Below are 24,796 nucleotides of genomic sequence, written 5' to 3'. Positions count from 1 at the left end.
GCCGCCATTTTGTTGAAGCTAGCTTTCAGTTCCCTGCGATTATCACGACTACGCACTTTCATAATCGCACGCCATTCAGCCCGTATCCCACTGAGGGGCGAACATTTGCGGCACTAGTGAATTAGTAAACTTTCGTGAAATGTTCGCCTAATGCTTTAAGCGTTTTTATTTCCTGTAAGGAAGTTTCCTTGCGACAAGAACAAACATCAACACTGTTGGTGTTTAGTGAACTATTAGCAAATGTTGCCACTTTGAACGAACCCTGATGTGATTTCAACAATCGCTAGTGAAACAAACGACCTTTAAAAAGTAATTTTTCTACCTGCTGTCGACTGATGATGACGTCACCTGTGCTGAGGAAGTACGTAATGGCCATTCATGCCTCACCTGTTTTCTGGGTTTGGTCAGTAAACTGAGCCACGATTGGTCGTTACCTACTTCCTCAGCACTGGTGATGTCATCATCAGTCGACAGCAAGTAGAAAAATTACTTTATAAAGGTATTAATTGTACATGAAAAATAATGAAGTTACCACATTAATTATAGACAAAATATTAACTTTTTACTACTGAAAATAGCTCAATGAGTCAAGTATCCCTTTTAATAGTATAGAAAAGGTGTTCATAATACTGTCTGTACTGTACTGGTGATACTGTACACAAAAATGCTTTCAGGGCATGAAAATTCATTCAGATTTAACAATTTCATGATGTACTCCTTTTAATTATTTAAAAAAAAAGTACTAGTGGTAAGTTGGTAACTGAATCGGTAGCTGGTATGCTAACATTGTATTTATTTACTCAGTATTGGATCACTAAAACAGTAAAAAGATTTTTTTTTAAAAATTGTATTCAGATTTAGCAGCTTAATGCATCCACTAGTGACAGCATCGTTAGTAGTATCTGGAAGACCTTATCTAATTGGCATCGCATAAACATAAAAACACTTTCAAGTCATGAAAGTCAATTCAGAGAATAGATTATTTAGTCAATATTTAAAAATTATATTGTTATCGGCAATACAGTCTCTGTATTTAATTGGTGTCAAATCCATAACAAATGTTAGTGTACATTCCACTTCTAAAAGACTCTCGAATGAAACAAATGATGCGAATAATCCTATAAAAGAAAGAAGAAAAAAAAAGATTTGTACTTTGCATGAATCTGGTTGAGATAAGCCAGCATAGCACAAGATGAGCTTTATTGATCCCCGCAAGGGGGAAATCGAAACATCTGAGCAGCAGCCGAAGCGCAGCAAAAAAAAAACGCATCAATAAGACATAAAACGCTACTTGCATTAGGAATCAATGGCGGGAGGGTGTAATAATAATGATGGAGAAAATGTATGCAAACCCTTACAAGTTATCCAGCAGGGTGCTCGTAGTTGCCCCAAATGAGATCTCCATCAAGTAATACAGTGCAGGAAAACCCCGTTAAGTCTTATCTTACTGTTGCAGGTGCTTTTTCGCTAATGAAGTGTACTTTTTGTAGTTGCAGCGCTGCAAGTTCAAAAACTTTGTTCGTGTGCTTAATGTACAATGCTGTTAGCAATTTTTTTTGCTAGTCAAACCATTAGGGGTGTAGCAAAACATTTTTCACTGGGGTGACCTTACAACACGTTCTTGTAACCACCTCTGGGACGGAAAAGTCATTGTTTATCACAGCATCCTCAGTCAGGGTTTCATGGATATAAATACACACATATGCATACAGAAACATATTCAACACTCATAAAGTAAGCAGGAACAAGTCCAAGTAAAAAAAGCAACATTTTGCTGAGCTTAATTGACCAGATAATGCCGTTTTCTCAGCCTCGACTTCTATCTCATGCACTGATTTGCTGGTTAAAACAGCAAATTGGAGTGATCAATTTGAACCGACGGCTGACGCCATTTTGCTGTCTGTGATCAATGGCTCATTCATTCAGATCATCTCTAAAAAGCACAATGACATGAAAATGTGTTTGTTTGCTTAGCTTTGTTTCTGCTTAGCTATATTATGTCTGCATTTTATTCCATGAAACTGTGAATGTATGATTAAATAATGACTTCTCACGGTTCTCAGTCATGTTGCTTGCTTGCTACGGTGTGAAAGTGATGATTTTGATTGACATTGACTATAAGAATCAAGTGTTCTATACTAAAGATGACCTGAGAGTGACAAGGGGTGGCAATGGCCAACCTTGGCCATCATGTAACTCCGCCCATGTTGTTTTTTTGTTTGTTTTTTTTTTACATGGCCAAAGAATTAATCAAAAAATGCTGAGAAAAGTTCAAAATTTCCTTTTCCATGGGAAATACTGGGGGGAAAAATCTCAGGGGAAAAAAATACGGCAATTACTGTATTACTAAATATTGGGAGCGGACCTTATTGGAAGAAAAAAAATCTGTAAATATTCAAAATTGCAGGTGCTAAAGTGTGACCATGCATTGACTTCGTTTTAAGTTGTAATATCACCATTCACCACTAGATGGCTCAGTTGCGCTTACATCGGTTCTTATATTATTTACTACAACATGAGTAGGCGGCCTATTCATGTTGCAGTCCAAGACTACGCATACCCAGGGCTGGACTGGCAATCTGGCATAAAGGGCAGGTGCCCGGTGGGCCGACGTCTTTTGGGGCCAATACGGTGCTACTTAAATCATTGACTCCCAGCCACTTTCACTGAAGCAACCTTCTCTCCCGGCTGTTTTACTGGATGTTGACGGATTTTGCAAGACCCACAAAATATTGTGTTCTATTGCTATAAAAACATGGAACCTACCAAAAGAAAGATTAGAGTTTATTTCATCGGGGAAAATGTATATTTCTATCTGTTTATGTTTCGCAGCAATTAGCCTTAGAATTTTCATTATTCACAATTCTGTTTAAAACTGTGGGGGAAATCAGCTAGTTGCAACATGGCCATGGTTGATCTCTTATACTCTGCTGTCACCTGCTGGCCGTTTTTGTAATAACTGCCAATGCTTCAAGCATTCTCTTCGGTTCAGAGGCTGCATCAAAGCCAAGTATGCAATAGCATTTAAAAAAAACATATAAATACGTCTTTGGGAGCATGGTCATATTTAAAATAGAACGTAGTGATACATTTTTGGGAGCAAATTAGTTAATTAGTATTTTCCTCTACTTTACCCATCGAGAGGGAGAAGACCACATCAAAATGTCTGGGCCGATTTATTTTGGTGCCAGTCCAGCCCTGTTCATCGTTTTTTTTTGGGGGGGGGCAGTGGCTTGGAATGATACTACATAGGACAACTGTATCTCAATAATATTAAATTTGTCAGTACTATGAGTGTTTTTTTTTTTAATGCACAAAATGAGTTCTTGCACTAAATGTTGCTTTCTTGTTCAGCAGTTTAGCGTTGCCTTTAAATGCTAATGTTTATATGAGAGAAAAATACAATTATTTTAACATTAATAATATAATTATTATTATTGTTCAAAACCACGGGTGTTGGGTTAGGGATATCTAGTGGATCTTTTATATAATGCATTGAGAAAATGCATTAAGAAAAATTGAATACATTACGATTATGTATTTTGCAAATATTTGTCCATTTATAATTTTTTATTTTTTTTTGTGGGGGGGGGGGGTCATACATCTGATTAGGCAGTGCCTGATGCAAAAATCGCGACCCCTCCAAACATTTAAGTTGCCCATCCTTGGCGTAGTCCTCAAACAACGGGCAGGCTTTAGGACCCGGCGGAGGTCCGACGGTGCACATCTGTCGCCTGGGCTCGATGGAGGAGGGAGCCCGAGCCGAACCGGAGCGCTCCTCCACACCGGCCCGGGCAGAGCTGGACCCCGGACGCGTGCGGAGTATGAGAGGCGCCGGTTGCGGGCGCGCGGAGCCCGCTTGACTCCCGAGAGCGCCGCAAGATGAAGACACCGCTGGTAAAGGTTGTTTTTTATGATCTTTTTTTTTTTCTTCTCTTTTTCTCCATTTCAATGCATTTTTAAAGGCATGCCGTGCTCGCTCCAATCTCGTCTGTGTCGAGCGAAGTGCGCTCCAAAAATCAGCATAAGCTCGCTGTGCTCACTGAATGTCGGATCAAAAGATTACGCTCGCAACAATGCAGCCAACAGATGTGCCCTGCAACTAAGCTTTGATTATTATTATTTTTTCCCTCCACTAAGTGTTTCGGTTTTGTTATTTTACGCGCGAGTAGAGGGTTCATTACGCGCCAAAAAACAAACAAAAAAAAAACATTAAGAAGACAAACATTTTATCAACTCTTAGACTGCTTCATTTTGTAAACACTTTACACTAGGAAAATAACTTAAGAGTCTCCGGATTCCTACCTTCAGATATGTTCCCGAATGCCCCTTGAGCATGATGGCTTATGATGAAGAGGTTTCCCCAAGGATCGGAGGGAGAGGGACATCTTTTTATTTAAGTGTTGCTGTTTCGGTTAGCAACGGAATGGCAGTTAACTGTTGGAGTGTATAAACTAAGATAATTACACCTACTTGTTTTTGCTGAAGGGTTAAAAATTAGCCGTCTGTTTGAGTTAGGCATTTACTGACTAATTTGGGCATGCATGGTGATTATTAATTAGAGGGGAAAATTATTATTTACATTTAATTATTATTTATGTTTAAGAATATTTTTGATCATATAGAATTTCGTAGGCAGTTTTTAATCACGTAGACGGGTAGATACATTAATTTGTTATTAAAAGGTTTTTTTTTAAATCATGTAAAATTGGTACTAGAATGGTTTGATAAAATGATTTTTGTTATTAAGAAGTTTTGGATAATGAAAATTATATGGGTATGCTAAATTGATTTTTTTTTTTTTTTTATCATTTAGAGATACTTTTTATTAGGCGTCTTTCTATGAAATAGGTTTGCGCAATTGATTTATGTTACAATGATTTTAATCAATTTGACAAGCTCAGTGGTTTTATGGAATATTTATGTGATGAAGACACACTTATACCCCCAAGCAGGGGCCAAATGATCTAACAATCCCAGCGCATGGCCTTTTGGCCCTGAACATTTGCATAAATCCAATCGTTAACATATTAGCATCCACCTGTTTGACGGTAAGAATACAACTGGTTCATTCTGGTCACTCAGCCAAATTCTCCACTTTGCCTGTTCTCGACAATAACAAAGGGACACCTGGGTCCATTTAGGGGGCAGCCTAATTAGCACCTTTGCTCAGCTTAGCTACATTCCTGCATAATGTCTGTGGAGACAGTTACATCCGCATTTACATGTCAACAGTGTATGACCGTTAAGACATCAATATGTTAATTCAAAGCGAGGGGCCAAATGGCCCCAGTCCGGTATTTGAAAGGGGAGGAAAAAATCTTGGGATATTTTAAGACATTTTGCAGCAAGTAATTGTGTATAATGGATTGATAATTTTTATTTATTTATTTTTCCCCATTGAGATTTTTTTTTTTTAACATGTTTGTTGGTGTTTGTTGGTGGTGGGCATGATAGATTTTTTTTGTCACATTTTTTTAATCATGTTGAATTTGACAAGCTAGATATTTTTCTTTTAATCAAATAGATGGGTATGTTGAATGTTTATTATTATTATTATTATTATTATTGGGGATGGGCAAGTACCAATACCAGGTATCGGGCCGATACCAGCCTTTTTTCAAGTATATCGAGTACTCGTGACGCAGACGAGTACAAGCGACCGATGGCAGAGGGGGAAGACGTTAAGTGAGTCCTCCTTGCCTGTAAGTGGCGCTAGCTTGCAGCAGTTTTTCACCAAAACTTCACCGGTTTGGAAATACTTCAAAATTGTGAATCTTAAACTAAAAGAGCATTTTTGTGTTTTATTTTGAGTGTTAAGACTATTCAAGAGTGACTGTGCTGTTTTGTTTTTGTTTTTGTCAGAATTCAAGGAAATATATTTGTTTAAAAATATCTTTTAGTGATTTTTTTTTTTTTTTTTGTCAAAATGTACTACTGGTATCGGCAGTTGGTATCGGTCTGAAAAAAAGTGGTATCGAACATCCCTAATTATTAGGGGTGTTAAAAAAAATCGATTCGGCGATATATCGCGATACTACATCGCGCGATTCTCGAATCGATTCAATAATCGGCAGAATCGAATTTTTTTTTTTTTTTTTTTTTAGGATTCACACCTTGAGCATGGAAGAATGTTATATGAACGGCACATTAAGCCTTAATATTTTTATTTTAATGCTGTTCAAATGTGAAACAGATTGCAAACTGTTTGTGTACAGTGGCTCACGGTTATAAGCCTCAAGTTTTAGATAAATATATTCATACAAATCTTACAGTGTACATGTACAAATTTACTGATAGAATTTTCTAAATTTGAATGGAAAAAAATCGCAACAATCGACTTATAAATTCGTATCGGGATTAATCGGTATCGAATCGTGACCATTCGTATCGGGATTAATCGGTATCGAATCGAATCGTGACCTGTGAATCGTGATACGAATCGAATCGTCAGGTACTAGGCAATTCACACCCCTACTAATTATTATTATTATTATTATTATTATTATTATGTAGAATAGGATATTTCCAGCATTTTAATCGAGCCTGGGTATGATAAATTCATCTTTAATTTAGTAAAAGTTGAGACTTTTTTTTTTTTTTTTGGCCAAACACATTAGTATGATACAATTTTGTCAAGAACTTTATTCACCATGCAATATTTGATGACCCCAAACTTTAAAAATGAACTAGATGGTTATGATCAATTATTTCTTGCTAAACAAACTTTGTTTGATCATGTAGAATTGGATAAATCCAGCATTTTACTCAACAAGCCCCAGCGGGGTATGATAAACGTATTTTTGTCATCAAAACATTTCGTAAAATCGGAGACAGTTTTTTTTTTTTTACTAATTAGATGAATATGATACAATTTTGCCGAGAAATTTAATCATCATTCAATATTTAATGACCACAAACCTTTAAATGGACTAGATGGGTATGATAGATATTTGTCATCGAGACATTTTTCATCAACTCGACGGGTACGAAACATTTTTTGATCATGCACTATTGCATGACTACAAAGTTTTGAAATGAGCTAGATGGGTATGATAAATAATTTGTTGCCAATTAAACTGTTTGATCATGAAGAATTGCATAAATCCAGCATTTGAACAAATTGACTTGCAGCCATTTTCACAGAAGCAATCCCCTTCGTTCTTGGCTGTTTTACTGGATTTTGACTGAGTTTGCAAGGCACGGAGAATATTGTGTTCTATTGCTATAAAAACATGGAACCTACCAAAAGAAAGATTCAAGTGCCTTGTTTCATCAGGAAAAAAAAAAGTATGTTTCTAACCGTTTCTGTTTTGCAATAATTAGCATTAGATTAGTTACGTTGAATTCGCAAATCTATTTAGAATTATAAATGAGTTTTTTTTTCAACATGGCCCTGGTTGATTTCTTATACTCTGCTGCCACCTGCTGGCCGTTTGTGTAATAACTACCATTTCTTCAACCGTTCTTTGCAGTTGAGAGGCTGCATCAAAGCCTTCTGTATGCTCTAGCATAAAAAAAAACAAAAAAAACAAAAAAAACGTATAAATATGTCTTTGGGACACTTAAAACATTTTGGGAGCAAATGAGTTAATCAACAAGATGATAAATGGACTTATTTGTCATCCAAACCTTTTTTAAATTTAGTCAAATCTGAGACATTTTTTTTTTTTTTTTTTTACCAATTACCGTACATGGGTACGATGACCGAGATGGGTATGATAAATAGATTTTTGTCATCAAGAGACTTTTAATCAGACCTGCATTTTTCATCTAGATGTTTGTCAACTGATTTTTTGGTCAACATCTAACCCTTTTTTTTTTTCTTTTTTTTTTTATCTAACGGATTCAGACCCATCTAGTTTGCTGACAACATTTTGCAGTACAGTACATATTTCCGATTGGACGAGCGACAACCGACTAACCCCGCCCCGACTGACGTGTCCTTTTCCCCAGCGCCATGGCGTCGCCGTGCTTCTCGTGCTGCTCCTGTGCGCCAGCCTCTTCCTGGTCTACAACGGCAGCTTCTACGGCGCCGCCCGGGACGGCAACGACACGCGGACGCAAGAGCGGCCGCCGCGGCCCGCCGGCGCCTCCATCCGGCCTCACCCGCCGGCCCTGCAGGGCTACAGCAGCATCGCGGACCACAAGGTAAAAAAACGAGGCGCTGCAAACGATCCATCTCGCCATGCTTCTTAAAGAGAGTCATTTATCACAATTCTCCGCCCTCCTGTCATTGCTCGTTACAGACGAGGCTGCAATTACATCCCCGCACGCTCTAATTGAAACCCGACGCCACTCGCGCCGCCATCTTGACTCTTGCCAGGAGCAAAAAAAAATCAATGTGAGCTGTTAAATGATAGTGACGCGCGGTGTCCAGAGAGGCTGAAGGGCAACGTTTCGAACCGGCGTAAATGCAGGTTGCGGATGACATAGTGAACACAACCAAAATCCACTTGCTCACTTTATAAAATAACTGCCTACTTGCGAGTTTAATTTAAGTATGTAACTTAATTTACTCATAGCAAATCCATGTTCCCTATTGAAATGAAGTGAAATGTCAACAATGTTTCATTTTAATGAGAATAAAATAGCACATACACAAACAAAATGTGAGAATTTTTCCAGGTTCATAGCTTTTAAAGCTTTAAAGTTTTTCCCTCAATCTTGTTTTTTTTTTTTTTTTATCTAAGAAACTAGGGGCGCTAAAAGGCGACCCGCCAGGCTTCCCATTCTTTCTTCCACTGCTGGTCGTCGTCGTTTTCATGTTTCCTCGACGGGTTGTGACTGTAGTATTTGTAACATTGTGTTTTGCTGCTTGCTGTCAACTGAAATTGACATCACGGTGCCTAAGGGGCCAAGGTAACGGCCACAACGGCTCACCGGTTTTCTGTGTTTGGTCATGTGACGTGCACAAGCTGATCCCTTAGGCACCGTGATGTCACTTTAAGGCAGGAGTGTCCAAACGTTTTCATTTGAGGGCCACATAGAGAAAATCAAGAAGGACGCAAGGGCCACATCATGTTATGAAGAGAAATTGTGTTTAGTCCTAAACATTGTACAAATAATTTATTTATTTTCATTTATTTATTTATTTTTATTAGTTTTTATTAGTTTTCAGGGTGGTTCTATTAGTTTTTATTAGTTTAGTTCTTTAAAAAAATGCTTAGTTTTAGTTTAGTTTGTTAGTTTCAGTATTAGTGTTAGTTTTTTATTTTTTATAATGTGTATTACTTGTGTCAATATTTAAAAAACAGCATGGAGCAACGTCATCTGAAGGTGCTTTTCTATTGGCTGCTGCTAGATGGCGTCACTTCTGTCCGACATACTTTCAAATGTCATTATTCCGGTAAATCTACTAAAAATCACATTTTAAATCATCCCCAAAGGCTCATGCATTCAATTAATTACCAAAGACTAAAACGAAGGACTTGTTTGCTATAATTATAGTTATTTTTGTAAACATAAAATGTAGTTTCAGTTAGTTTTTTTTTTTTTTTTTTTTTTTTAAAGCATTTTCGTTTTTATTTTATTTATTTTTTGAATTTTAGTTTCAGTTTTTCCATTCGTTTCAGTGAACTAAAATAACCTTTAATGGCACCTGTTTTTCGATACCTTCTCTTCTTACTTTGACCATCTCCAAAGATTTTTGTTTTGTTTATTTTATTTGAACCGAGTCAAATGCCATTTTTAACATATGTCGCGGGCCACTGAAAAACGGACGCCGGGCCGCAAATGGTCCCCGGGCCGTAGTTTGGACACCTCTGCTTTAAGGCAAAGGCAAAATGGCCGCCCCCTGAGATAGATTAAAACAGGTGGATTTTGTGGCATACTGCATATTCCTCAAATGTAATATTCATCACAATGCTTTGGTGGACTTTTCTGACATGACTTCCACTTTAAGGGGTGTGGCCTACTGAGTCACTTTGCATAAAAAAACCCATCAATTCCGACTTTCAAATCAACCATTCCAGTTTGTTTTTGACTCATTGATAGATCGTGATTTTATTTTTATTTTTTTTAATACACTTGTGTCTTCTTGAGATATAACGGGCCCACTTTCACTGTTTTTCAAGATACGAGTCGACCTTTTGAGACCTTTTTTGCCTTAACTTGTGAGCGCAAACTTAATACAAGCAGTGTATGGTTGCAGGCAACTCAACTCCCTTCACAACAAGCAGCAGTTTGGTAGATATAATTATGAACAAATGTTCAAAAAAAAAAAAAAAAGGCCTGAAGCTATTTATTGACACTCTCAGCTGAAAGTTAATGTAAAACTAAGCATACAATGCGATTGGAAAATCATCCAATGTTGTTTACTCGCAGACTCGGTTAAATCCCTCAAAAATAAGCACAAGCTTTTAAGTCTTTTCTCATAAGCATGGGAATGGCGAAACACCTGCGACATATTTTCCATATATATTGTATTTTTGCATCTTCCCTAAATTATCTTTCTTCACAAGCACTTTTTTTTTTCCTTTTAATGCAACAAATGTGATTGAGGTCAGAAGGAGGTGTAATTTATTCCGCTCTGGCTGTGCCGCAGCACTCGACCGTGATAAGGCAAAGAAAATTAAAGTTGGGAATGAGAAAGAAAAAAGAAGAAGAAAAAAAAAGGCAAATAACTCGGTAAAAGGCAGACCGGGGGGAAAAGGTAGGGACGAGTGGGACGTGGCAAAGGATCCGCGCGAATGGAAAAAGGGCAGACAAGCTGAAGATGGAGCGTTAAATCTCACAGGAAGTACTTTCCTCGCTGGCTTGACACCGAAATCTGCCAGACTGATATCCAGCGATCGCGCAGAGGCGAGCGAGCGAGCGAGCGAGGGAGGGCGTGGGTTGTTAAAGATGGAGGTGTGAACGAGCTTGAGAGGTGTTATCGGACGTGATTGACACCATGTTGAGACGCTGGAAGGAAGGAAAAGAAGTGTGTGAAAGGGCACACAGTTGCACCTGGGTTATAACTTTAATGTCACAATTTAGGGGTCGGATGAGTTTGTATGCTGTATTTAAAAAACAAACAAGTGATAAAGCAAAAAGTCATTTTTTTCTTTTCGAGTTTTTGGGTTGGCCAGGGGCCCCGTATCACAGTAAGATAGACCAGCCCATGTCTGTAATGAGTAGGGATGTCACGATATCCAAACATCACGATACGATATTATCACGATATTGTGGGGAGCCTTGCCGATATTTAAATAAGATCACAATATAAAAAAAAAAAAAAAAAAAAGCACAATCTTGCATAACAGCAATGCATATAAAGCACCTACAATCTCTAATAACAATATTGAGACACTTATTTGCTAATGCAAGCACACATTGATCGCTTCACAAGCAAGTTAGGCTCCCCTTCATCTCACAATTAGCATAGATTTTAAACATAGAAGGCCAAAACATCCCTAATGAAAATTAAATTGAACTAATAAACTAGCCACTAGAGGGTGCTAGAACTGCACAAATGGAAATCAACCTGACTTTTTTGAACAGATGTGTTCCTTTTAAATACTGTGAACATGACGACGTCGATATTGTGGCAGTTTTAATATCACAATATCACGATATTGCCCATATCGTTACATCCCTAGTAATGAGAAGTAGCAAAATCACATCATATTAAAAAGCAAAAAGACACTAAACTGACCTCGACACGGAGCAGAAAAGTGGAGCAAACAATTGCTATTCTTCTCCTCGCCTGCCTTGAAAATCCAAAGCACCACATCCAAGGCAAATGACATTGTTCATTTCAATGTCAAGGTTTTAATAGTGAACAAAAACTAATGGAAAAAACACACAAACAAACAAACCATTTTTCGTTTATGAAATAAAATCTAAAATGCTTAAAAAACAAACAAACAACTGGAACTACAACTTGTGTTGATAACTACATTTATAGTGACAATGTTGTTCATTTTTGTACATTCCAAACCCACATTTGTCATACTTCCCAAATCCATCTGCAATAAGTGAAAACTGCAATACAGCGTGACCCTTTGAAACATTTTTTTTTAATATATAGTTATAAAACATGCTTGAACTCATTAAAACACACTTTTTAAAGTATTCTTAGCACCTGTTCTCACTCTCTTGCTGCTCTACAGTTTGTCACAGCACTTGTAATAAAAAAAAGAATTAAACATTGTAAGGTAATTTTTGAAACACCAAAATGTTCAACCAAAACGTGTAATAATCCCAAAACAGCGAGCTTGATGCTAATATATAATGCTTCACGCCATAGATGGGCTAGCAAAAATTAACATTGATGTTACTATAATTCTAAACCTTCAAATAACTGCTATGGCACTTTATTACACAGAGCAACACAAACAAACAAAAATAATTATATTTAATTACTGTACGTTTTAATGAAGAATATTATACAGTGCTACTTTTCTCATGAAAAACACATTACAACTCATTTTTGTTGTTTTTGAGGAGGCCGGAACAGATTAATGCCATTTCCCTTCATTTCAACAAGAAAAGATTATTTGAGTTATGAGCTTGGTCACGAAACGAATGAAACTTGTTTCTCAAAAATGGACAGAAGCCCTTTTTTTTCTCCATGATGCATTCTGGAGTAGGTACAAGTCATTTTGTTTACTGCTATGGAGCTAATCAGCAACTGTCACTAATTAGGCAACGTTCTTGCTTGGAGGAGAAGAAGGAAAAAAAAAAAGACGGCAGCTGACATTTCGGGACGATTTACCGCCCGCTCATACGCCGTCGCTCGAAAGGGGAGAACGACGCCATCTGCGCCGCCAGACCTGACGAGGCGTCGCTCTCGCCACCGCTCGGGTGGCAGCTGCACGAGACGTTTAATATTTCACAAAGCCATTCTTTTCTCGCCGTCTCTTCGAGGACGCCGCCGCGCCATCAAGCCAGCTGGAGAGCGCGACGGGCAAAATCTCCCCCAATTACGTACGCGCGGGCGTCCGTCTGCCGTTTAGAAAACATCAAACTCAAAAAGCGACGGACCGTCTTTAGCGCGGAGAACTCATTAAAGGGGCGAAAATGTTTCCCTTGCAGCGGATCTGCTTGGAACTTGGAAGCCGGCGCGCCCCGCCGGCGTCGGTGCCTACGGGAAGCAATTACGGAAGAAGATGGCAGGAGCATCTCGATAAGCGTTCCCTTGACGGGAGTAATCTCACACCCCGCGGTTAAGGAATCACGGGTGAAGTCATAGATTTTTTTTTTTTACCATAACGCCAGAGTCTCAAGAAGCTGTGCCGGAAAGCCTGCCATTTTGTTTGGAAGTGGCAAATTTCAGGCTCATTTTGGCCATTTCAAGACAAGCGCCTCGAAGAAGAGCTCGTCGATTGCGACCAAACTTGAATCACGGACACGGGACAGATGGCCGACGAGGGTTTTGGTCACTGGAAGTTTGATGAAGCCAGTTTCCATTGGCAACATAACATTTTCCATGAGTAGAAGTACAAAACGGTCTCAAGACGCAGGAGGTCTGCAAATTGGGTTTGATTCAAGTTGCCACTTTACGGCTATTTTGATCAGTTCCAGGTTTTTTTTTTTTTCAAAAGGCATCTTAGACATCTTAGATATTTTCACTGATTGCTCCTAAATTTGAACCATATATTATATTCTAGACCAGAGGTGGCAAACTGCGGTCCTCGAGGGCCGGTGTCCTGCAGGTTTTATAGAGTTCCCTAATCGAAGTGCAGCTGATTCCAATTAACAGGCTCGTTATCAGGCTTCTGCAGAGCTTGCTGATGAGCTGATCATAAATCAGCTGTTTTGAAGGAGGGAAATATCGAAAACCTGCAGGACTGTGGCCCTTGAGGACCGGATTTCGCCACCCCTGTTCTAGACCGATGGACAATTCAAAATGGACAAGGATTTGAGTCGTCATTGTTTGAGGCTGAAGCATGGTGGCAAAGTTGGATGACTGTCATTAAATGAAAATGAAAATCTATAAACGACTCCACCATCCATCCATTTTCTTGACCGCTTATTCCACACAAGGGTCGCGGGGGGTGCTGGAGCCTATCTCAGCTGGCTTTGGGCAGTAGGCGGGTTACACCCTGGACTGGTTGCCAGCCAATCGCAGGGCACACAGAGACGAACAACCACCCACGCATACAAGCACACCTCGGGACAATTCGGAGCGCCCAATTAACCTGCCATGCATGTCTTTGGAATGTGGGAGGAGACCGGAGTACCCGGAGAAGACCCACGCAGGCACGGGGAGAAGATGCAAACTCCACCCAGGAAGGCCGGAGCCTAGACTCGTACCCGAATCTGGGAGACGGACGTGCTAACCCGTCATCCACCATGCCGCCCTACCTTAGAAACATGAAAAAAAGAAAAGAAAAAAAATGACACTGGAAGTCTGTCATTTTGGTTTAATGTGGCAATCCTGGGGTCATTTTGGCCATTTCAAGGTGGTCTTTTGTCCAATTTTGTTGCTAACAAGATTGAATCACAGGATGGCCGATTGTGCGAGGTGAAGTTTGATGAGCAGCACAGAACTCAAAACTGTTAAGATACCCAACAAAGTCAGAAGGTGCGTTTCCATTACCCTTTTTCGCAAAAATAAAAACGATATTGTACTATTTCGATAAAGTACAATTTCGAATTGTGGGTGTTTCCATTGACGAGAGTTTCGCTTCTGAGGCGCAATTCTCGGAATGTCCCGTCTCGCGAGACCTCGCTGTTCTGTAGGAGGTGCTCATGATGTTTACGGTAGACGGACGCCCGGTTTAGTAATATTACTTTAAAAACACTCACCCCTCATCGGGCGGTTTCGGGCATTTAGTGTTGGTGTTGTTGTGGTTGCCCCTCGGCAGGCGGCTTTGCAAGCAGTTCTGACACGAAAAGGCGAGTGGCCCCGTACTTCCTACTTCCTGTAATCCTGAAATGTTGTTTTTCCCATGCAGAAGCTGGGTAAAAGGCGGTTTACAAATTGTTAAAAGTTTCTGATGTTTTCTGCTATATTAACCAGACAAGGCAGGACAGGATTTCAAGCTCTCCTCTCCTTCAACTTTTCGAAGGTGGCTCGCTCGATTACACCTCTCTCTCTTTTGCGCTCATGACGTGCAGTCGCCGATACAAAGCACTTCAGCATGTAAAACAAAAATACAAAACCGAAATTAATCATTCTCAAAACAAATAGTAATTGCAAGTTTATTAAAAATACACATACATAAACAATGTGTTACATTCCTTTCCTCCGTGACCGGGCGGGTGTCACATGACTACTAATGCGCAAAAAGTCTTTCCATTACACTTTTGCGAAATACTTCTTTTTCGATATGTCTCAAAAACCACCACGAGAGCGCAAAAACTTTTTTGCGATATTTGAGAGTTTTTTCGCAAATCCCGTGTTTCCATTACCAGCTTACTTTTGCGAAACATGCCTTTTGCGCAAAACTGAGGGTAATGGAAACGTACCTAGTGTTTGTGAAACCTCTGACTTCATTTTTCTAAGCAGGGCTTTGGGGATCGAATTGAATGAGCATAACCACAAAATGGCCTCAAAAAGCCATGCCTAAAAAGACACAGGAGGTCTGCCATTTTGTTTTTAAATGACCATTTTACCAAAAGTTGATCTTAAATCCCCTGATTTTGTCTAGTTGCTACCAAATTTGAACCTCACATGCTAAACAAGATGTGAAGAATTAGAGTAGGCTTATTGTGGCAGGGTGAAGTATGGCGGCGAAGTTTAAACCTGCCATGAATTACAAAACTGCATTTTAAGAGCATTATCTATCATGAGTCAACCCACAAAATAGTCTCGGGAAGTCATGTTGAAAAGACAGAGGAAGTCTGCCATTTTGATTTGCAGCAGCCATTTCGGCTCATTTTAGCCATTTTTAGTAGTCCTCCAACATGAACTCTTCCTCGAGACATAAAACTCAGATAATTCAACTTCCCACAAGGTCAGAGCTTGACAATGCGTCTTGTGTGTGATGAAGCACATCCGTCTTGAAGAGCTCCCATTAATCCTACTGAGTGGGTGACGACAAAGTGGGTCAGTGGAAGAGTTCGCCATTGTCAGTTCACAAATTCATTTTGTGGACAGAGGCGCTACAAGAAGATTGTGCTCGATTGTCGGAGCGTCAATCCCAAAAAGTAATTTGACTGAGAATCCCTCCCATTCTGAAATTACACACATTCGTACGTTTAATTGTTTTAAAAATGTCGGAGCTAACAGAAAGAGGAATACTGTATTCAATATTGATATTTCATGGTCTTTCATCCATTTTTTTTTTTTTTCAAAATACACCCTGGACTGCTCATCAATCACTCGCAGGGCACAAGCATTCCACTCACATTTATACTTTTGACAATTAAGACTATTCCATGGACTTACTTGTGAGAAGGAAGAGAGCCAAAGTACCAAAAGGGGTAAAAAAAAAAAAATATGAAAGCACAGGGAGAAACTTGCTGTTGGGGAGATTCAAACAGAACTGTGAGCCCGAAGCTCACTGGGCTAACTGCTAGACCGTCGTGCTAACTGCTAGCATGGAATGTCGTGCTAACTGCTAGAACCACTGACCTGTATATATGACTGGATAGCCGATAGCCCATACACGCCAGTGCAAGCCGATGAAGTCACAGGGCGGCCATCTTGTTCCTCCCACCTGGCGAGCTGACTACTGTATAAACTATACAGTATACGTACATAATACAGATGAGACATATACAGCTTGTAGGCAGTTAGTATAAGGCCAGAGGCGGGGTGGGGGGGGGTTTGTGCCGGTGTGGTCACTATTTTTGAACAAGCTAAAAAATAAATAAAAAATTAACAAGTGGATGGTCTGTGCTGCTTTAAAGATCCCCTTTTTTCTTTTATCGCTCAGTGCCTTAGACCCCAATATTAGATTTGGCAGAGTCATCTTTTGTTGAATTACTGGTATAATTCTTTAATTAAAAAAAATATACAGAACAAGTTTCCTACATAAAATGTCTTAAGTCCTCTTGTTTACGTTTAATAAATTTAAAACAGCATAAATCCACTAAGTACTGTCGCAAGTGTTTTATATATATATAGATCAGTGGCTAGCATGCTGTGCAAGCCGCTAGACTGCCATGCTAACCGCTAGACGCCATGCTAACCGCTCGAACTCTATGCTGACCGCTAGACAGAAAGCACAAGCTATTTTTCCAAGCAACATACAGTATGGTTTATTTGCTTTTTAATCCTCATTGTGCCATGCAATTGCCTATAATCAAAAGCCAGCTGGCTGGCAGTGATGTTGCTTCTTTTTTTTTTTTTTAAACTTTACTAGCAATATTGTTTCACAAAGATAAATATAATGCATTGCTTGGCAGGTGAACAAAAATAAAAAGCCAGTTTAATCAAAAAACTAAATTGATTTAAAAGCTGTAAAAGCACTTCCACTGTTCTTTTCCAGTGTTGCCAGCAGGGATTCAGCTTGTCGCCTGCTGCAAGCATTTCATTAATAATGCTGCAAACCTGTCCCATTTTGACATTTATGCACTGTGACGTGATTAAAACAGTCAGTTTTAATCATGCAAAGTGATATAATCCATTCTGGGCCCTAACTGTCACTATCATAAAAACTTTATTAAGTCGACAGGCAAAAAGTTTTTAAAATTCATCACCATGTACAAAAAAAAAAACACTGTTACACTAAAATACAATCAAGTAAAACTACTTACGCTTTGAAGACGCCGGGGAAAATAGAGTAGGCATCTCTGGGCATATGCACAGGAGTCATTAGCTTTCAGCTACATGCTATGCAATTAGCATCTGCCCGGTAATGGCATTGGCATCATCAATACAAGAAAGAAAAGGAAAATAAAATGGTTGGAAAAGGCTCACGCAGACGATTGTTATTGTTAGCACGTTTGCTGCACAAATTTATGATAAGCAAAATGAGCGCTGTGTTTGTTTGGGAGTTTCATCACCTTGATGAAAAGACACAAACCACCAAAAGAGACATTTTTACTGGCAGAAAGTAGACGTTTTATTGTGACCACACATCCTGTGTTCCCAAATTGGCAGTCTGTTTGTTTGTGCATCCTAGACAGGCTAAAATATGCGTTTGGATGATTATAATGTCCATAGATTTGGTGAAGCAGAATATGGCTTATTAGCCAAAGATGTCTTTATATTGTGGAAGTGGATATGGATCTCAAGAGACCTCATAGCTGGTTACCGTCTTGATGACTAGTGACTACAAAATGGGAGAGGAGGAGATCCTAGCTAGCGGTGTGAGTTTTTAATTGTTGAGGGCATTATGTTGCCATATGAGAGCACATTTAAAAAAAAAAAAAAACCTGTTAAAAACTTTAATTTTAGGTATCACTCAATGTAATGTAATGAAGACGTTTAATGTCCCAAAACATTTTAAAAAAAATATTGAAACAATCGTTTAAATATTTGCAACAGTTGAAGTTGGCATAAGCAGAGAAGTGAAAATCGATCTCAGTTTTCTGACATCTTGAAGTGACATTTGTCATCAATTTGGAGACTGTTTTTGCAACTTACTCATTTCCTTAAAAGTTTTTGGGTAAAAAAGAATGACGAAAGTTTACAGACCAGACAAAATCAAGAAAGATGGAGACTTGTTTTCATTATTATTCATTCAGAAAACCGACAAACACAATCCCCGTGGGGATGACTTACGATGAGTGGCAAAAAAAAGACAGAAAATCGTATTACAAAAATACATAATAAAGATAACATGGATCAAAGCATCAAAAGCGTTCACATTCGTACTAATAGTCCTAATCTGTTGATGACATTTGGCAACTGACAGTAGAATGTTGGTAACTGACAGTTGATAGCTAGCAGCTGATAGCTTAACGTTGATAGATGATGATGGCTGATGGTTGGCGGCCTATCGTTGATAGATCATAATTGGTAATAAGTGATAGAAGATAGCTCCTAGTAGATACATGATAGTTGAACTATGGCAGTTGATTGTTGACAATTGCTGTGATCGGTAGCAGTTGGTAGCTGACAGACAGCCGGTAGACGATAGTTGGTGGGTGCTAGCGGATTAGCATTAGCCACAGTTGAGAACCGTAACCCGATAGCATGCGATGCGAAATACCAAATTAATGCGTGCGTAAGGGGTCAGCAGCGGACTGGCGTCTGCGAGCCACCAAAACGTGTTGCCGGCGAGGGCAAACAGGCCGTTCTCATTCTGGCGCAAGGCTGCTGGAGACGCGCGCCACAAATCCAATGGAGTGACCTCCCCGAGGGGGCAATTAGCGCTTCTCGCTAGGCAACAACACTAACAACAACATGAGCGACGAGCGGGCATCAATAATACACGGCTGCTGGCCGGGATGCTGGCGCGGCTCCAGCTGACACCAAACAGCATGCGTGAACTCCGTGACCGTCTGCCTCACTAGTTGCCCACTTGCGTTAACCTCGCACGTCAACAGTCAATTTGAATGCATACAAACTAACAAGCAGGCCAAAACAACACATCCCTTATGGACCATATATTAAAAAACATGCTCAGCCAGACAAAATATCCACTGTCAAACAAACAAGATGTTAAAAAAAAAAAAAAAAAAGCCCCTGTAAAGTAAAAATAAATTTCTTGTACATTTGACACAATAGAGAGATGTGTTATAAACAACACTGCCAGAACTGAATGATTTAAAAAAAAAAATAAAAAATCAGCAAATGACCCTTCAAAATGAAAAAAAAAATCAAGCTCCTCTTTCTGCTTTCCATATGACACCACATCTCACGATTCAACTGTCAACTTTCAAGCAAATTAGCACGACATCTAACATCTTCCTTATACCAACACGTCCCTAAATGTATCAGCAACAAAATTCTATCCGCTAAAAGCCTCCAGTGATTGGAATTTAATCATTGTCGTTGTGGTGAGAAACGCTAGCCAACAATTAGCACACAAGCTAACCGGGGCTCCTCTCGACCGAAGCACAGATCGACAAATCCAGGCTTACGTCACGAGTCAAAATGGCGGTCTTACGCTGTGAAAGAAAGCTCTCCGCTCATTGAAAAGCATTGGACTTTGGACCATCAGGCAAAAGAGGGACGTAAACAGAAATTAGACGTAATTGGTCTAACGCGAGATGAATGCCCTTACAAACAGCCAAAAGCCACTTTTACAGTATTAAAAATGAAAGAATCAAAATCCCGTACGCATACAATTGAGTTCTTAGGTCATATGAGTATTGAGAATTATGCTAATAATGTAAAAAATGTCCTATAGAAAATTAAAATGTGTGTGAGCGAAAACATGTCAAAAGACTAGCACATGGTACGTTAGCTAGCACGGAGCTGTGATGGTTTGGTCTCGGCCAGCCTGTCTACACTGTCCGTTGTAATATTCTATAGAAAGAGCAAGACGTGCGTCACTAATTTCAGCAATTTCGACAATTACAGTTTCGCCTATTTTTCTTTAATTATCCCTGTTTGCTCTACTGTTGCTAAGAAACACGGCTAAACGTCACTCCGAAGAGAGCGGAGGGGGCTTTTCTCCATTTATATAGATAATGGTGCCTAAAATATGTAGCAAAAACAATATATTTTGTCACACTCAAAAATGATTCTTACCACTTAGGACATGCTCACGACGAAGCACTGTGGTCTTGGTTAGCCTTCATTTTGAAACCATCCGGTTCCACTCGTTCCCTTCTTTTACATACTTTATTCATATTTTGTTCCATAGGAAAAACACGGAACGATAATTTTATTTCTATCATGTTGTGGTTTTCACTGAGTAAAGACCGTTGCATTGCGGGTAATATCAGAAATGCTCGCATGCTCTGGATTTTCTCCTTAGAAGGCTAGTCGACTATTTCACCACCTCACTTGTTGTTGTGTAGGTCCAGAGACAATTCAAAGTAAACGGTTTGTGGCTCACACTACATGACAGACATTTGAGCATATGCATCCGGCTAGTTACAAACAGACAGTGCTAAGTTGCTAACATTCCAAAATATTACAGTAGCCTGAATAACACAAAATACATAACACTCGGGAAGTTAAATAACGAGTTGTTCTGAAAATTGTGGCATCCAATTCCATTCAGGGTGTAGGCATACAGTCGCTAGCTAACTAGCGAGCTAGCTAACTGCACGTCACATTAGGTAACGGCTAATGTGGATGAATGTACCGAACTCAGTTCTCAGGGGACTCATGCTGGACTCCAAAGTGAGTCATGTGGGGCCGTTTTACTTTTACCTGTGCCCTCTCCAAAAAGACTGTGTTTAAGGTGTATATACGGAATAACAGAACAATGGTAGTTGATAGATGACAATTGTGAGAATGTTGAAAGCTTTCACACGTTATTCTACTTTTAACATTTTTATTATTGTTATTGTAATCATCATCATCTTTTTATTACATTTTTGTCCTTCAACTGCTTTTGCAATTCTTGACCGATTCAAACCATTCCAACTTCAACATGTTCCAAAAATTCAAAATTCATTCCCATTATTTGTTCTCAAAATCCCCATTCATTTCCAATGACACGTTTAACAATGCTTTGCCACTCAACATTCATGTTAAGCTCATTCTGTTCACTTTGGCAAGGACTTTCAACATTCCCACACACCAAAAATTCCACACTGCACATTTTCACCAATGTCATTTCACCTAATTCAAAGTTGTTCTACAGCTCTCAATATAATTTAATATCATTATAAATAATACAGTAACATCCAACACGATTCCATAATTTAAAGGGATACTTGACTCATTTAGCCATTTTCAGCAGTAAAAGGTTAATATTTTGTCCGATTTGTTAATTTCATGATTTTTCATGTGCAATCAATACCTTTAAAGCATATATTTTCCACTTGCTGTCAACTGAAGATGACATCACCTGGGCTGAGGAAATATGTAACGACCTATCATGGCTCACCTGTTTTCTGGTTTTGGTCAGCAAACTGAGCCATGATTGGTCGTGACCTGTTTCCTGCAGAGCACGGGTGATGTCATCGTCAGTCGACAGCAAGTGACAACATTAGTATTAATTGTTCATGAAAAATAATTAGACAAAATATTTTCTTACTGAGCGCTCCCTCTGGGGACTCCCTCGTCCTGCTGGGGGACTTCAACGCTCACGTGGGGAATGACAGTGAGACCTGGAGGGGCGTGATTGGGAGGAACGGCCCCCCTGATCGGAACCCGAGCGGTGTTCTGTTATTGGACTGTGCTCGTCACGGTTTGTCCATAACGAACACCATGTTCAAGCATAAGGGTGTCCATATGTGCACTTGGCACCAGGACACCCTAGGCCTCAGTTCGATGATCGACTTTGTAGTTGTCATCGGATTTGCGGCTGCATGTTTTGGAGACTCGGGTGAAGAGAGGGGCGGAGCTGTCAACTGATCACCACCTGGTGGTGTGTTGGCTCCGATGGTGGGGGAAGATGCTGGTCCGACCTGGCATACCCAAACGTATTGTGAGGGTTTGCTGGGAACGTCTGGCGGAATCCCCTGTCAGAAAGAGTTTCAATGCCCACCTCCGGCAGAGCTTCTCCCTTATCTCGGGGGAGGCGGGGGACATTGAGTCTGAATGGGCCATGTTCCGCGCCTCCATTGTTGAGGCGGCCGATCGGAGCTGTGGCCGTAAGGTGGTCGGTGCCTGTTGCGGCGGCAATCTTCGAACCCGCTGGTGGACACCAGCGGTAAGGGATGCCGTCAAGCTGAAGAAGGAGTCCTATCGGGCCTTTTTGGCCTGTCGGACTCTGGAGGCAGCTGACAGGTACCGGATGGCCAAGCGGAACGCGGCTTCGGTGGTTGCTGAGGCAAAAACTCGGACATGGGAGGAGTTCGGTGAGGCCATGGAAAACGACTTCCGGACAGCTTCGAGGAAATTCTGGTCCACCATCCGGCGTCTCAGGAGAGGAAAGCGGTGCACCATTAACACTGTGTATAGTGGCGATGGGGTGCTGCTGACCTCGACTTGGGACGTCATGAAGCGGTGGGGGGAATACTTCGAAGACCTCCTCAATTCCACCAACACGTCTCCTTTTGAGGAAGCAGAGTCTGGGGACTCTGGGGTGGGCTCTCCTATCTCTGGGGTCGAAGTCACTGAGGTGGTTGGAAAGCTCCTCGGTGGCAGGGCCCCGGGGGTGGATGAGATCCGCCCGGAGTTCCTAAAGACTCTGGATGTTGTGGGGCTGTCATGGTTGACACGTCTCTACAACATCGCGTGGACATCGGGGACAGTGCCTCTGGATTGGCAGACCGGGGTGGTGGTCCCCCTTTTTAAGAAGGGGGACCGGAGGGTGTGTTCCAACTACAGAGGGATCACACTCCTCAGCCTCCCTGGTAAGGTCTATTCAGGGGTGCTGGAGAGGAGGGTCCGTCGGGAGGTCGAATCTCGGATTCAGGAGGAGCAGTGTGGTTTTCGTCCTGGCCGTGGAACAGTGGACCAGCTGTACACCCTCCGCAGGATCCTCGAGGGTGTGTGGGAGTTCGCTCAACCAGTCCACATGTGTTTTGTGGATTTGGAGAAGGCGTTCGACCGTGTCCCTCGGGGAGTTCTGTGGGGGGTGCTTCGGGAGTACGGGGTGCCGGGCCCCTTGATACGGGCTGTTCGGTCCCTGTACGACCGTTGCCAGAGTTTGGTCCGCATTGCCGGCAGTAAGTCGGATTCGTTTCCGGTGAGGGTTGGACTCCGCCAAGGTTGCCCTTTGTCACCGATTCTGTTCATAACTTTTATGGACAGAATTTCTAGGCGCAGCCGAGGCGTGGAGAGGTTCCGGTTTGGTGGCCTCAGCATTGCATCTCTGCTCTTTGCAGATGATGTGGTGCTGTTGGCTTCATCAAGCCGGGGCCTCCAGCTCTCACTGGAGCGGTTCGCAGCCGAGTGTGAAGCGGCTGGGATGAGGATCAGCACCTCCAAATCCGAGACCATGGTCCTCAGTCGGAAAAGGGTGGAGTGTCGTCTTCAGGTCGGGGATGAGATCCTGCCCCAAGTGGAGGAGTTCAAGTATCTTGGGTTCTTGTTCACGAGTGAGGGTAGGATGGAGCGGGAGATCGACAGGCGGATCGGTGCAGCGTCTGCAGTGATGCGGACTCTAAAATAAATCAAACAAACCGTAACTAAGTTGTGTGTAAAATAACGACATCCAGGACGATCCCCCCGTACAAATTGCATTGCTCATCTGAGGACTGCTTGTGAAATTACAAAATTTATATATTTTGATTGTGGCCAGCTGATTAATTATTGTTATTATTATTCATTCAATCTCTGGTGTAATAACCTTATTTATTGGTTGATTGAATGATTTTTTATTTTATTATCTGTTCTCATTGCTGCTAGACATGTAAATTTCCCAGAGGGAGCCATCCCAAAGGGATCAATAAAGTCAAGTCTAAGTGTAAGTCTTTACAAAATCATCTCGTGGGCTGGAATAAACCCCTTTACGGGCCCGATCCGGCCCACGGGCCGTATGTTTGACACCCCTGATCTAGCTGGTAGATGACAATTGCCGGTGGTGGTTTATAGTTGATATCATATCGTTTGTATATGAGAGGTGGTAGCCGTATCTAATAGCAAAGTAAGGTCCTGTCATCAAAGGACCTCCCGAATCCCCCGAGCTGCCCCTGTCCTACTTTCTCAAGTGCTTCTTCTCTGACACTACAATACATTTTCTTCCTTAAGAAGGGCCGAAAAATGAGAAAAAAAAAAAAAAGCTTCTCATTTTCCTTCCAACTCTCTGCTTGCATTTCATTTTCCTGCCCGCCTCTCTGTCACACTTCCTTGTCACCGCCCATCTGTTCCCCAACAACAACCCAAAAAAAAAAATAGGTGCGAACGCGGAGAAGGCTCTTTTGACCCCTGCTGAACGGCGCCCGGTCTTTTTTGTATTCC

The 24,796-nt window shown here is 40.8% G+C and overlaps 1 protein-coding gene across 1 annotated transcript in view; it reads left to right on the top strand.

Moving 5' to 3' along the window:
• The first annotated feature begins 3,710 nt into the window (after positions 1-3,710).
• Positions 3,711-24,796, top strand: part of st6galnac5a (ST6 (alpha-N-acetyl-neuraminyl-2,3-beta-galactosyl-1,3)-N-acetylgalactosaminide alpha-2,6-sialyltransferase 5a) — a 45,800-nt gene continuing 24,714 nt past the window's right edge. Inside the window, 2 exon segments of the mRNA XM_077514598.1 lie at positions 3,711-3,897; positions 7,957-8,151. Of these exon segments, the coding sequence (XP_077370724.1) occupies positions 3,883-3,897; positions 7,957-8,151 (210 nt within the window). The 5' untranslated portion in view covers positions 3,711-3,882.

The sequence above is a fragment of the Festucalex cinctus genome, chromosome 1 (assembly GCF_051991245.1).
Source record: "Festucalex cinctus isolate MCC-2025b chromosome 1, RoL_Fcin_1.0, whole genome shotgun sequence".
NCBI classification, from domain to species: Eukaryota; Metazoa; Chordata; class Actinopteri; order Syngnathiformes; family Syngnathidae; genus Festucalex; species Festucalex cinctus.
The sequence above is the reverse complement of the archived record's forward strand: the minus strand, read 5'-3'. Positions and strand labels throughout refer to the sequence as shown.